The sequence below is a fragment of the Micromesistius poutassou genome, assembly GCF_964030765.1.
Source record: "Micromesistius poutassou genome assembly, chromosome: 6".
Classification (NCBI taxonomy): domain Eukaryota; kingdom Metazoa; phylum Chordata; class Actinopteri; order Gadiformes; family Gadidae; genus Micromesistius; species Micromesistius poutassou.
The window spans coordinates 1129957-1144830 of NC_140276.1; the positions used below are offsets into that span (position 1 = coordinate 1129957).

The 14874-nt window shown below is 44.0% G+C and overlaps 3 protein-coding genes across 3 annotated transcripts in view; all 3 read right to left on the bottom strand.

Moving 5' to 3' along the window:
- Positions 1-575: 575 nt before the first annotated feature.
- On the bottom strand, positions 576-3071 carry nme5 (NME/NM23 family member 5; the record flags this gene model as incomplete). The annotated part of the gene is made up of 5 exons (XM_084469064.1): positions 576-668; positions 807-925; positions 1051-1151; positions 2608-2807; positions 2946-3071. The coding sequence occupies 5 exons, from the start codon at positions 3069-3071 to the stop codon at positions 585-587; spliced, it is 630 nt and encodes a 209-aa protein (XP_084325190.1). The 3' UTR covers positions 576-584.
- A 705-nt stretch (positions 3072-3776) lies between these two features.
- On the bottom strand, positions 3777-6768 carry rack1 (receptor for activated C kinase 1). The gene is made up of 8 exons (XM_084469920.1): positions 6555-6768; positions 5914-6085; positions 5350-5497; positions 5111-5206; positions 4798-4908; positions 4400-4540; positions 4089-4199; positions 3777-3890 (listed from the first exon to the last, which is right to left on the bottom strand). Exons 1-8 carry the CDS (start codon positions 6661-6663, stop codon positions 3825-3827), a joined length of 954 nt encoding a protein of 317 aa, XP_084326046.1. The 5' UTR covers positions 6664-6768; the 3' UTR covers positions 3777-3824.
- A 521-nt stretch (positions 6769-7289) lies between these two features.
- LOC311345569 (uncharacterized protein) overlaps positions 7290-14874 on the bottom strand; it is a 13358-nt gene continuing 5773 nt past the window's right edge. Inside the window, exons 11-20 of the mRNA XM_084469987.1 lie at positions 14638-14694; positions 14503-14529; positions 14174-14233; positions 13453-13524; positions 13334-13360; positions 12811-12864; positions 12202-12288; positions 11196-11294; positions 10857-10895; positions 7290-9581 (exon numbers count right to left, since the gene is read on the bottom strand). Coding sequence (XP_084326113.1) covers positions 9531-9581; positions 10857-10895; positions 11196-11294; positions 12202-12288; positions 12811-12864; positions 13334-13360; positions 13453-13524; positions 14174-14233; positions 14503-14529; positions 14638-14694 — 573 coding nt within the window. The 3' untranslated portion in view covers positions 7290-9530. The remainder of the gene's footprint in view (positions 9582-10856; positions 10896-11195; positions 11295-12201; positions 12289-12810; positions 12865-13333; positions 13361-13452; positions 13525-14173; positions 14234-14502; positions 14530-14637; positions 14695-14874) is intronic.

Genomic DNA, 14874 nt, shown 5'->3' on the forward strand with positions numbered 1-14874 from the left:
AAGATATGTGATAGGGAGCACTGTTTCCCCAAGACAGTCCAGTGTTCCTGTTTTGGCTATTGTCCACGCCTTTTTCCTGCTTTTAATATCTGCCTTTAATAACAGCATTCTGTTTAATCACGTTTTCATTTGGAGATCTTAAACATTATTAAAGTTCAGCACAAATCGTGAATTTTTGTTTGTATTCATGTTAGAGTGCAAATGTATGCGATTATATATTGTTCATTGACTCAGTTTAAAGTACATATCGATTAAGCGTGGTTCAATTAATAATTTGAAACACAAGCTGTTTCACTTGTTTAGTGTCAATGGGGTTGAAACTATTGTCTCCATCATACATAATGCTAGATCTTAGGATTCATAGTCGGCCAAAATGATCATTTTGGATTCCAGAGATAATGTGACCAAACATAGGGCATTGGATGCTGATCAAATCAAATCACCAACGTTAGAACCAATAGAGATTTATTTATTTAAAAAAAATAATATTATTATTCATTTTCTGATGATAAATTAAAACAAAATGCAGTGAGAACGACTTCATTCACTATTAACATATTGACTGAAATCCATTCTTCTCTTCTTCATTCGGCTTCTTGCACAGTGGCAGCATCCTCTATCTTGGGCTGGTTTGGATTATTTTTCATCAGCCAGTGGGACAGCCAAATCTATCGAGGACATGGGGACAGAAATAAAGGACCAGAGACATGAGTGGGGGGGTGCATCACCCAACAACACAGGACTCAAACATACTCCGTATGGGGAGGGAAAAGATGTACCAAATAATCAAAGCAAAGTAAACGTACACAAGGGTCGAGCGGCTTCTGTTTGCAGAGCTCCGTAAGTCCAATGATCAGAGTGGGGTTCACGTATTTGGACAAGTATTCTCTTGCTGCTTCTGCCATGGGAATCGGCTCACACACAGCTGGAGGGAAACAAGGCCGAGGGGAGGGTGGGGAGGGTTGGTGGGTGTGGTCACACAGATTGGTAGATTAAGGGTCTATCCAGTGGCGATCTTGAAAGATGAAACATGTTGTGTGAATGACTTACAGTCTGGGAACATGTACTTAATTTCTCTCTGAGCAGCAGGCATTGACTCACTGCCATGGAGGGCATTTCTCAGGTCAGACGTTCCGTACTTGGCTCTCAGCCTGTGGATGTGAGGAGACATTTCATGAAGCACAAAAATCTTAACTAACAAGGATTCATTGTTCTGTTTCCGCTTCACATTCGTTTTAGTTTTTGATGACATCCATTGGTTGACTTGCAACATTGAACTACAGGAAATGACCCGTGAACCTAGAATCAGGATGGTGATCATGATTGATCCAAAGATGCAGTGCTCAATGCGAGGTCACGATGTACATCCCTATGAGTGACATGGTTGAACTATATAAATTGACCAAATGAATTGATCTCGCAAGGAATTCGTGATTTTGACCATGCAGATGTCAATGCTGCACGGCATACCTCTAAAATGCTTCATTTTCCAATTTCTTCTCTTTAGGCTATTGTCCGAAGGTGACTTCCATCCTTCTGATGGAAGTCACTGCTGTGTCCCCCTGAGGTGGATGAGATGCACACATCTGGAGGGTGTGTTATGGAGGGTGTGTTATGGAAGGAACTATTCCATGGGGAGACGTTTAAGTATCTTGGAATCTTGGTCACAAGTGAAGACAGAAGTGTAGACAGAAGCCACAGACAAGCCTCTATCTTGGGGCAGGCTCTGTTCCGACATTACATTGACCAGTCGGTCTGTATACGTTTTGTGGGCGACCCAAGACACACTGGAGGGATAGGTCTCTCAGCTGGCCTGGAAACACAGAGGGATCCCCCAGGCTTACCCTATACCCTAATGCCAGAAAATGAATGGATGATGGTTGGAGATGGGAGATTTGATTGGAAGATATTTTATGGTTCCACCAGAGCTGAAGGAAGCAGGAGAATACACCGTTCATTGATAATGAACAGCGATGCAATTCCACCTCAGAGAGGGTAAAAAAGGGGTAGGAAATATAAACTAAAATCTTTGAGACTTGAGAGGAAATATGCAGAATGGGCATTGGCATGCAAAACCAACCAAAAACCACGATCATTACATTTGATCAATTTATATAGGTCCGTTTCAAATATATGGACTAGTCCTTCAGTGGCGACCATCTTAAATAATGGGGGCCATATTGGATTTTGAAGTGGCAACCCCTTTTTTTATTTACTTATAAGCGACCCCAAGGCAACACGGTGCTTGTAATAGTTTGATTGGAAAAAATAAAAATGATGATTCAGTCCAACTCTTGAGTATAACCCACTTGTTACTGTCCTGAAATCAGGTACAGACCAATATTGGTCTCACGCAGTGAGAATAGCTCTGAGGTTTAAGCAGTTTCTTAATCATATTTTATAATTATCGGTATTTCAATATGGGCGTGTAAACTATATAATGAACATTCCATGAATTATTGGGACTGAATTTGATAGTGTCTTAACTCAGGATTATGGGTCAAATCGGATTATCCAATTGCATCTTTCGTCAGGCAACATAGAGTAGCCCATTTAATCAAACATCTTTGTATCATTGGAGCGACTTCCACCTAGTTTGTGACTGACCCTTCGGGTTCTGTCGCTCTGCCTCGTTGGGCTGGTCCAATCAGGGCTTTCCAATGGGCGATGGCGTTCTCGCGGGCCAGCGCCATGGCGATGATTGGTCCGGAGCTCATGAACACCGTCAGGCTGGGGAAGGACAGCTTCCCGTAGTGCTCCGCGTAGAAGTCGCTGCACTGCTCCGGGCTCAGCTGCAGCTTCCGCCTCTGGTGAAATTATGTCGAATATACATATACGTCTGCTGATCACAAAGCCTCACCATATGGAGGTTTTGTCGCACAAAGAAATAAAAAAAAAACACCGAACAGTGTATGTGTGAGCTTAACTAGCCTTACGGTACCCACCTGTAGAATAGTGAAGCCAGATGCAAGGATAATCTCCTCGATCTCCTCCGCCAGGTGAACCACATCTGGTTTTATGAGCGCAAGGGTTCTCTCGACGTACATGGAGGTGGAGGAGGATTCAGTCATCTTTAAGGTTGACGCACGTATGTGTGCGTTAAACCTGGTTTATCGTACAGCCCGCAGGACGTGAACGCTACGAGTCGACTCGCTTACGTTAACCAATGGCTCTGGAGTAGGCCTACAACACGCCATGTTGCCAGGTAACCAGGCCACGCCAAGAGGAGGCGGGTCCTACTTGGGTCAACACGTTGTCCCCTCAAGCCTAATCAACCAGTTTTATTACCAAGTTAAACCGCTTTAAATCATCCACTAGAACCTTATATATATATTTAGTTCCACTTTTAGAAAAGTTAACATTTGCCATAGTACTAGGCTTACATACGTCTTCCAAGGTGAACAAGACGCAAACCAGTCAATGGAGGTCGGGAGTTGGGACGTTTTCAACAAACAAACATATTGGAAAAAACAAAAATGAACTTTTCCCTTTAACCAAACGGTTAACTAAATGTGTTGGGCGACTCCCTACAACATGCTGGCTTATAGCCGTGTCACACGTTATAAATGCACTGTAACCACGTACCACTCGCACAAAGTTCCTAACTGAAAAATAAGATATTTTAATTGAATATAGTTTGAAGACTAGCTTCATTTAAACACAATATTCAACCATTTATGTACATCCACGTTCGCAAACCTACGACGATCGGCGGGAGGAAATGTACAGCCAACAAAAAAAAAAAAAAAAAAAGGCAGCAACACCATGAACACAAATTCTTTTCAAAGTCTGTCTTTTATTTAACCAATCATCTCAGGAACGCATTATCGGGTTCCAATGGTGACCTGCCACACTCTGATCAGGCTGTCAGTGTAGCCAGCGAACAGGGTCTGAGGAAACAAACATTGGACCAGGTTATAAATATACATATATATATAAATGAACTGACTGACCGTAGTCATCAGTTTTCCCCTCATATTTGCAGGGATATCTTCAGTAGACATCAGAGGTTAATGTGAAATATTATAATCACTGGGGAAGAAAGAGGAATACATGTTATGTGCTCAGCAGCCAAATATGGTCGTTACCTGTCCGTCAGCAGACCAGGCCAGGGAGGTACACTGCGGGGGCTCCGCCTTGCTGTTGGTGCTGATCACTTCCTGTCTGAGCTCATCAACGATGATCTTACCCTCAAGATCCTGAGAACGTAATTCAAAACACAAGTGTACGTTAGTAACCGGGCAAGAGGGAAACGGCTCAACACTAAGAGATAAAATCAAGGTTTGAGCTCGGAAACAGCCTCTTTATCATCATGGAAAATACAGTAGGCAAAGATGGATTTCATCATTGCTCTTTTGGGTTTTGTTTCCACACATTAAGACACCAGAGGTGCACTCACCCAGATCTTGATGCTAGGGCCAGTAGCAGCGCATAGCCAGTATCGGTTGGGGCTGAAGCAGAGGGCGTTGATGTTGTCACCGCTGTCCAGGGTGTACAAGTGTTTGCCCTCGTTCAGGTCCCACAGCATCGCCTGACCGTCCTGGAGGTCAGCAAACACGCTTGTTTAGAATCGGACGAGGCCACTCCGTGGCAAGAGAAGGTACAGTTCCAAGACTTGTTTAAGGAAATCAGGACTTTTGTTAAGGGTGCAGGTAAGAGTTCAGAAACAGCCTCTTTATCATCATTGTAAACAGATAGCATTAAAATATTTTCCATCACAACTCTATAACCTGCACCCTTGACACAAGTATACGACGTGGCAGTAACCAGCCAAGTAGTAGTCTGTCTTAATCGTACCTTTCCACCGGAAGCGCACAGGGAGCCGTCGGGGGAAACGGTTACTGTGTTCAGGTAGCCGGTGTGACCAATGTGGTTGGTCTTCAGCTTGCAGTTAGCCAGGTTCCACACCTAGCAGCAAGAGCAAAAGGTTAGCACCCACAACCATAACCACATCACAGAACCCATCTCCTCTTGTGTGAACTGCCCTCATACTAAGTTAGTCATCACATGATTCAGGTAATACATGCAAAGTTTTGTCATCATCGGGCAAAGATCACAGACTGACACCTGTTTGATAACGGGTGTTCCACAACAAAAAGGAGTACCACACCTTAACCATCTTATCCCAGCCGCAGGACACGATGATGGGGTTGCTGCTGTTGGGGGAGAAACGCACGCAGGACACCCACTCAGAGTGGCTCTCGTCCTGAAAGAACAAAACAGTAACACACACACACGTTCAGCAACAAACGATACGCCTTCAGCAGCTACCTAATCAGAATAAAACAGTTCTGACTTGGACCTGCGCGTTCCGGTATGCCAGAGCTGGACAACGAGCTGCCAACGTACCTGGATGGTGTACTTGCAGACACCCAGGGTGTTCCACAGCTTGACGGTCTTGTCGCGAGAACCAGACACAATCTGCCGGTTGTCAGCGGAGAAGGCGACGCTCAGGACATCCTTGGTGTGGCCGACGAAGCGACGGGTGGTGAGGCCACTGAAACATGGGAAAGAAACACACGCATGTCAATAGCAATACTTGTGTCCATAGAGATGGTCTGGACTGAAAGGAATCAAGTTGACTCATCCAAATGAAATGAATACATGAATAGTTTTTGATACAGTTCCAAGACTGTTTAAGGAAATAATGTCTGATTTTTGCTGCGTAAGGGTACAGGTAGAGTTCAGAAACAGCCTCTTTATCATCATTGAAAACAGATAGCATTATAATATTTCCATCACAACTCTAACCTGCACAGTTGACATATGGTAATAGGAATAGGCATACATTTGGCTTTGGAGCTGGCGATTGACATTTACGTTGTCAAGTACTATGCAAAAAAAAAAAGGGGGGCCAGGAGGATTATATGACAAGACAGACCGAGGAAACACAAAATACTGCGAGAGACGTACGTGGTGAGGTCCCACAGCCTCAGGGTGCCGTCCCAGGACCCGGACAGCGCGAACTGTCCGTCGGAGGAGATGACAACATCACTCACGAAGTGAGAGTGGCCCTGCAGAGCACGCTGGGGGGTACCGTAGCTGGTCTCGTCACGGGTCAACTTCCACATGATGACAGACTTGTCTGAAAAACAGATAACCAATACAACCAAGGACTTAGTGCACATTCAAGACGTGACCGACCCACGACTATTAACAGGCTGAGCGATTGATCGAATCGCACTAGTAGTATTACAAAACTGGCGGCAACTAACTGACACTTGACATTGTCCACAGATTCCCCATTTCCACAGTCGAACCCTGCAGGACATTTCTGCACACGTGTCACGGTTTACCACCAGAGCCGAGACACGCTAACCTCCCCCAGCCGAACCTAACCTGCCGGTAGGCCTCGATCCCTCCCGAGTGGAGAGGCGGCGGGGGGGGGGGGAACCAAGACTGCGGGTCGGTATTTACAAACGGCACGGAGGACTAACAACCCCGGCGTTTCACGGTGAACACAGAACGGGCCCAGCCCCGACCCACCCCCGGTTAGTCAGGGCGAGCACGCTAACGTTAGCACACGGCGGCTAGGCTCCGGCGGAGGCGCTCACCTCGGGACGCGGACAGGATCATGTCGGGAAACTGTGGAGTGGTGGCGATTTGGGTGACCCAACCGGTGTGGCCCTTGAGGGTACCCCTCACTGTCATCTGCTCGGTCATCTTGGCGACTTTCGGCGGTGCCTTTTGCTAAGATGGATTTAGATTTCGTTCGAGGTCCAGGTCGCCCTAGGTCCTCATCGCATTGGGGCACGGAGGAAAAAGGAAGCGCGTCGCCGGATGCAAAACCTTTGAAGGGGGTCGCGATGGGCCGCAAAGGACGCTGGGAGACGGGGGAGCTAATGCTAACGGCTAGTGAGGAAGGAGCGCAATAACTAACCGGGACGGAAGTTTTACTCATAAAAAGCACTTTTCCATACGCTTAACTTGGTTGAGGTGTGATGGTTATATTGTATATTGTATGCAAAAGTAAGTTTACATGCTTATACAGCTGTCAGAGCACAGTCATCGATTATATTCGATAGTTGGACCTATTAATATATAATTAATATGAAATATGAAATATGAAAAATATGTATAAATATAAATAATATTTATACATTATATATATATTTATTTTATATCTATAGATATAAATATATGAAAAATATAAAAACTTATATAAATATCTGTAGTTAAAATGTATGTATATATATATATATTCAACTTTACCACCCTATGTTACACCCTTATTCCAATGGGCTCACGGTCGATGTATAATAAAAACATGTTTTGTTATTTAACTCAATTGTTTATTCCATACACAAACTGTTTTAGACAAGGGATTATTAATTTCAGTCTACATGTTGAGTCGACCAGAATGTTTGTTAAGCAAAGTTGATTAATTACAAAAATAGCTCAATACTTTTACATCCATTCACAAACAAATAAACATACAAGTCAAAAAATAATACTGAAATAGTTTCTAATAAAGTCTTGTCAGATGCTGCTATGCATATATGCCCACTGAAGATACTCTGATAGAATCTGTTAAAGAAATAAACACATAAGGATGTAGGTGACAGATAACTATCAGATTCCCGTTAAACAGGGTCAACATGTACAACTGTCATTAAGAAGTTACTGAAACGTTGACTCCATTTCCACTCCTAATTCTTATTCAGCATGCCTTGGTTTTCAGTTGTATGTAATTCCCTTATGCAGAATATGGTATGGAACACATTCAATAAGAAAAGTGGGTGATGAGTCTGCAATTCAAACAAATCAGAAGATATCTGATAACTCTTTAAAACATAGTAAGATCACTTTTTCATAATGGTAGTCATGGCACTTTTGATTTACAAGTCTTGATCAGACTTCCCAAGCATGCTGAAGGTCAAGGTTTTGATGATCATATCTGGGATGATTGCTTTTTCGCAATGAAGACAAGTTACAATTTACCTTACCATTATCCATTACCATACCATACCCTGCCACACAAAAACATTATTTGAAGAATTATGCAATCAAAAATAGAATTGGCCTAAAAATGATGTGTATTGCTGGTGAAATAGATCTACAATTACTTATTCTTATTAAAATAAAAACAAACATGAGTAATTAACTGTAATTGATCATTATAAACATAAATAACCATTAATGAGACGCTGTGGTTGCTTCACTGTAGTCAACTATGTCCAAATAATAAACAAATTTCTTTAAATGTTCTGATCAAAATATTTATCTTTCCTATCAATAGTTGAGCACTGACCTCAATCCCAAAATGGCAGTTAATCTAGTAAACACATACTAGTTTATACCTTCAAACAACGTCCACGAATGAATACAAACGTAATCATCTTTAAGTATCAACAAAAAATACAGGGAAAAAAATAAGCAATTTCAAACATTTGTCTTGTTTGTACAAGAGTCTCGACTACTCTGAGTGCTAGCCTGTTGCAATCCCTCTTTGCTTTAATTTCCCAGAGATCATGTGTGTGTGTGAGAGTGTGTGTGTTTCACTGTGTGTGAAACAGTTAAATAGAGACACACTAAGAATGTGTATCAGAGTGTGTAATAATAATATTTATGTCTTTATAAACCCACAACTCTTTCTCACAATAACAGGGCAAGCAATTATTTTTGGTGATCAAAAGCCATTGTAACATAACACGTTTTAACCTATGATTAAGAGATAGGTCAATCAAAATACATAACACTTGACTGACAAGAATTTGATACGAGACTATTTTGAGCAAAAAAAAGGAAGAAGGAGAAGAATTAACCAAAAAATGGATCTGCTTAGAGCCAACACACTTGTGCATGGTTCTAATTACTGTATATGGTTCCTTCAGTACTGGCTTGGGACTCAAATACACATTTTGAGTATTCTATACAAAAACATACATGCACAGGAATGCAACATGTTACTTGAGTCGATAAGAATCAAACTAAACAATACAAAACACCACAAGTCAAATGCAAGAACTGTCAAAAAAAAGTCATAAAGAACAGAAAAACCTATGGCCAGGTTGAATGTAAAGAATGTCAAAGACTGTTTTATTTAAAATAAAATATAACTAGAATAGCTTAAGGTTTTTGGTTTGCAAAGATAAAGAGACCACGTAATATAATAAGCTGTAAGAATGACATACAGCATCACCGTGGACCTCCACAATCAACTGAATCTGTAAATGCATAAACCAATAGATTAGCAACAACACGTTCAATAAATTCTGCTTGGTTTATCCTCTCTGTATGTGCCAGTGACCTCAATGACCCGGAGCAAAGAGCTGTTTCACCACCACCTAGTATTGTTATCCTAACAGACATGGGCTCTGGCGTCCTCCTCCGATGAATGTGGAAATGGCGTGTAATCTGTCGCCCCCTCCTGGTGAATGTCTGTCGCAGCGGGTCGTGAGTGTTGCGTGTGCCACAAAAGGCCTTCCATGGGTTTCTCTGCTTCCCAGAGAGCAGCAGTGTAGTCTCCATGTGCTCTTTTGTCCATCTACGTCTCCGTCCCGTCTCCCCCCAGGGACCCTCTCTCCTGTTCAGGGCTGAGAGAGACGCTTGCGTTTAAGCTTCTGCCTTGCCATCTCCTCCTTTAAGAAAGTAGAGCGAGAGAGTGCGAGAGAGAGAGAGAGAGAGAAAGAGAGAGAGAGAGAAAGAGAGAGAAAGAGAGAGAGAGAGAGAGAGAGAGAGAGAGAGAGAGACAGAAGGTGGAGAGTACTGATCCACACATTCTTCTATAAACCACACAAGGGGAATCTGTCCATCCAACCAAATGGTTATCTGTGAGGCGAAGAGAGCGCACACATTGTCTCTCCCATGCAGCATTCACAATCACACCAGGCCCAGGGTGCGAGTCCCCAGAGTGTGTTAGTAAGGCCGCTGGATCCCCAGTCTGTCCTTGCTTTGTCACAGACAAAGTCCTTCTGTACGTGGAGTCCTCGGTGTCCTCTCGTTCGTGTCTCGGTGGGATTGCCAGCAACTCAAAAAACTTCATGTGAAGAGCTCTTGACTTATGGGCAAAAAGTCATTAACATCCGCCGAGCCAAAAAAAAGGTCCATGTTAGAAATCTCTATATATTATATAAAAAGGCTTTAAAAAAAAGATGACAAGGGGGCGTTTGCTGTAGTGTTCAGTTGCAATATATACCATATCAATATGTACAGAGGCCATGCTGCTGGTTAGTCATCACTGCAAGAGAGGGAGAGTACGGATCGTTAGCAGGACATCAAATCATTTGGCAAACTAACACTCATATGTTAAATAAGCAAGGCATCGTCGGTTTCAACGCAAGTCATCATCAAACTCCATGCTCGTATGTACTTACAATATGCCCCTGTTTCAGATTAAGAAAAGTGCCAAACAAAATAATAGTAATTAACAAGGTTAAGCACTTTTCAGCTCGCCCACTCTGTGAAATGCTGACTAGTTCATTAGTGAAATGCAGGTCATTTCCAAACTCAAGCTGTGGTATGCCTTCTTGCGCAGTGTCTGAAAGGTTAGGCTCAATTAAATGCAAAACACCTTCTTATGTGAGCTTCCATGCTACACAAGTTTTGATAAAAACCTGTTAAGAGGAAAATACCCATTAGCTGTAATTAAGAAACAGCAACAAGCATCATGATTTTTGGGGACGTCCCATATAAATGCTGCCTTTAGTTTTGATTTGGTTAATGCCAAATGCTTATCGAATTGAGAGATTTTAATCATTATAATCTTTATCTTTATAATCTTTATAATCTTTGAATAATTTAATCATCAATCATTGCTTTAGGTGACCCCACACATGCCACAAAATACCCATTTCTCTTTCATTCACATTTCTTTAGGTATCTTAATTTCTCTTGTCTGTTTCAATCGGTCTCACCTTGTGCCAGCAACCTTGTATCGGTAGTCCATCCTGGCCCTGAGGATGAGAGAGAACAGAGTTGGCAAAGAAAACGGCAGTCGCGTCAAGAATGACCCAAATAAATATCACCTTTCAGAGGTCATCTCACCACTGGTTTTATGAGAACGATACGCAAATTGAATTTATTAATTTGCATTCCTATTCACACATCCAGAACCTCAATGGGGCTGGTTTAGGGGAACCAGTCGGCAGGAAAGTAGAAAGCAAGAAAAGACGTTGCAAAAGTGTGTCTCAAGCAGTGAGATTCAAGACACAAGGAAAATACGGAAAACAGAAAAGAGGGAGAAGGTACTGTACCACAGGACAGGGGGCCCCGGGGCCCGTAGGAGGAAGAGGAGGAGCTGAGAGATCCGCGAGAGCGGTCCCCTCAGACAGACCTTTGGGTCCGTTACAGCCCTGTCAGAGCAGGAGCATGCCAACTGTTACACAATGACAGCGTCGGAGAGAGAGAGAGAGAGAGAGAGAGAGAGAGAGAGAGAGAGAGAGAGAGAGAGACAGAGAGAGAGAGAGACAGAGAGAGAGAGAGAGAGAGAGAGAGAGAGAGAGAGAGAGAGAGAGAGAGAGAGAGAGAGAGAGAGACTTGGGCAGGCACAGATAAGAAATAATTGGAATAGCACATTGGAATTGAAGGGAAATACAATATAAGGTTGAAAGAGCATAAGACACATTAGATAAATTCAGATATCTTTTCTACATTGAGCTCGTATAGCTAGTCAGAGCTAGTGTTATGTATTTATATTCTGTGCTGGAACGCACACAGACGTGCACACCCAGGTCTTCACTACGACATACCTGCGATGGATGGAAGGGACCGTTTTTGGAATTATCAACCCCATTATCTAACTCAAAGTGGATGTGTGTGGGTGTGTAGGTATGTGTGTGTGTTACGGCCACCTTGGCCTTTCAGGGGTCATATTGTGTGTGCTGCTCCTATTCTTGTTTCTCTCCTAGGCCTGGTCCCACATGTTCCAGGATCAGGGGGTGTGCCCGCGTACGGGGCGTGTCCCTGGAACCGCATAAAAGGGGCCTGGCCTCCGAGAGACGGCGGCGGGAGATTTGATTTGCGGTTATGCACCGACTGCAGAGATCATTTTTGTGTTACATGCTTTTCACAGAGAAATAAACAAAGAAACGTGGATTGTCGCGCTGTCTCCTGCCCTGTTTCTTTGTTGCGTTGAGCCGCGTAACAGTGTGTGTGTATGTGTGAGAGAGAGACAGATGGAGGGACAGAGGATAATACAGAGAGAGAGAGAGAGGGGGGATGAGAGAGGAGTGGGTTTATGTCACTGTGATGAACCCTCACCACAGGACAGGGCTGGTCCAGACCTGGTGGGCCCTGCTCGCCTTTCTGGCCCTTCAGCCCTCGCTTCCCCACTGTCCCCCTGTCCCCCTGGAGAGACACACACACACACACACACACACACACACACACACACACACACACACACACACACACACACACACACACACACATAAAGACGCACACACACACACACACACACACACACACACACACACACACACACACACACACACACATAAAGACGCACACACACACACACACACACACACACACACACACACACACATAAAGACACACACACACACACACACACACACACACACACACACATAAAGACGCACACACACACACACACACACACACACACACACACACACACACACACACACACACACACACACACACACACACACACACACACACACACACAGACGCACACACACACACACACACACACACACAGGAACACACAGTTGAGGTCACATAGATGTGAAATGCATGAGCAAAGCCAGTCTGCTCAATGAAATAACTGAACTAATCTACTTTGATGGGATTTTTTTATTGAGCTACAGCTGAAATGTGTGTGGTTGGAAGGGATCCTCCAATCACCTTGTCTCCTCTATCGCCCCGATCTCCTTTCCCTCCCGTCAGACCTGGAAAACCCTGGAAAAATAGAGAATTCATGAGCTGGGAACCAGCAGTCTGTTGTTACAGACCTTCTGGGGGCAGAGGACCCAGAGTCTGGGCTGGGCACTAACAACGACCAGGGCCGGAGCTACGCATAGGATCCTGTTAGATATTTTACCGTAGATATCTGATTCCCGCGAGTGGATGATTTTTCAGGAGGGGATTTAGTGTGTTTCTACGGTGGTCAGTCTACACAGTGAGGATTTTAACCTTTAAACCTTCACAGACACTGTTTTACAGTTTACTACTGCTGGCCGAGTTTGTTTCTGCCAATCACGTGCTTACAGATCCCCCGCCTCCAGCTACATGATTGGTCGACACAAATTTGAAAGCGAAAGAAAGTGAAACGCCCAGTTCAGCCAGTCTGACATCTGACTTCAGATCTGAATCTAAAGTCTCATTTAAGAGACTATGGCATTGAATGTTGAAAGAACATTTCACTTACATCCATTCCGGGCTCTCCTAACTTCCCCTGTAATCAAACATTTAAGAATTAGATTGACACATTGTCACGCTTTGCTGAATGCAGATTTGTGTTGTTGGCGGTTACAGTTGTCTCCGTACCTTTTCTCCCTTGGCACCTGGGAGCCCGACTAATCCCCCCGGCCCTGATGGACCCGGGAGGCCATCCAACCCCTAGAGGACAATAATAAGTCATCGTCATCCTCCTCATCCTCTTCATCAGCATCATCCTCATAATCACCATCATCCTCATCACCATCATCATCTTCATCATCATCACCTTCTTCCTCACCCTCATCATCATCATCATCATCATCATCACCTTCATCATCACTCTCATCATCATCGTCGTCATCATCATCATCATCACCACCATCATCACCATCATCATCTTCATCATCATCACCTTCTTCCTCACTCTCATCATCATCATCATCATCATCACCTTCATCATCACTCTCATCGTCATCATCGTCATCATCATCATCATCATCACCATCATCACCATCATCATCTTCATCTTCATCATCATCACCTTCTTCCTCACTCTCATCATCATCATCATCATCATCACCTTCATCATCACTCTCATCGTCATCGTCGTCATCATCATCATCATCACCACCATCATCACCATCATCATCTTCATCATCATCACCTTCTTCCTCACTCTCATCGTCATCGTCATCATCACCTTCATCATCACTCTCATCGTCATCGTCATCATCATCATCATCATCATCACCATCATCACCATCATCACCACCATCATCACCATCCCCTCTCATCATTGGCCGTCTCTTGAGGTTGAGGGTTTACTCACACTCAGTCCAGGTACGCCAGCGACTCCCTTCTCTCCTCTGATGGCCTCTCCAGGTTCACCCTAACAACCGAGCACAACAGCTTAGCAACTAAGACAGCATGGTAACGTTAGAAACCTTAAACACGGACGAGGACTTGTTTACCGTGTATGGTGACTTGTATGTTTTCATAAGGACTTGTATACCGTGTGCGGTGACATAAATGTTTTTGTAAAGACTTCTCTACCACGTGTGGTGACTTTTATGTAGGACTTGTTTACCATGTGTGGGGACCTGGATGGATATGTTTGTCTAAGGACTTCCAAACCGTTAATTGAGACCGATCTCTTACCTTGGGACCAGGCATTCCATGATGTCCCTGCAAAAAGAGGACAGGTGTTGAGTCAACGCGCTGAGAGACTGAACCTGACCTTTAAGCTGTGGACAGTGGAAGGGGGACTTTCTAACGGTAACACACTGAACTCACCATGTACCCCTGGGGGCCAGGGGGCCCTGGGGGGCCCGGCTGGGCTATCATCGGGACCTGCGGACAGGCACAGGGCACACAGATCTCAGCAGGCTGTTTACCACCACGCTCCTCGAGTTAATATCAGCCTGGGTCCCAACACACTCTCCAGGTTACCGATCTTACCCGTACAAACCTGTACGACTCGACAAGTAGGTTTATGCTGAAAGGTGATAACTATTCTAGGAGCACGCTTTT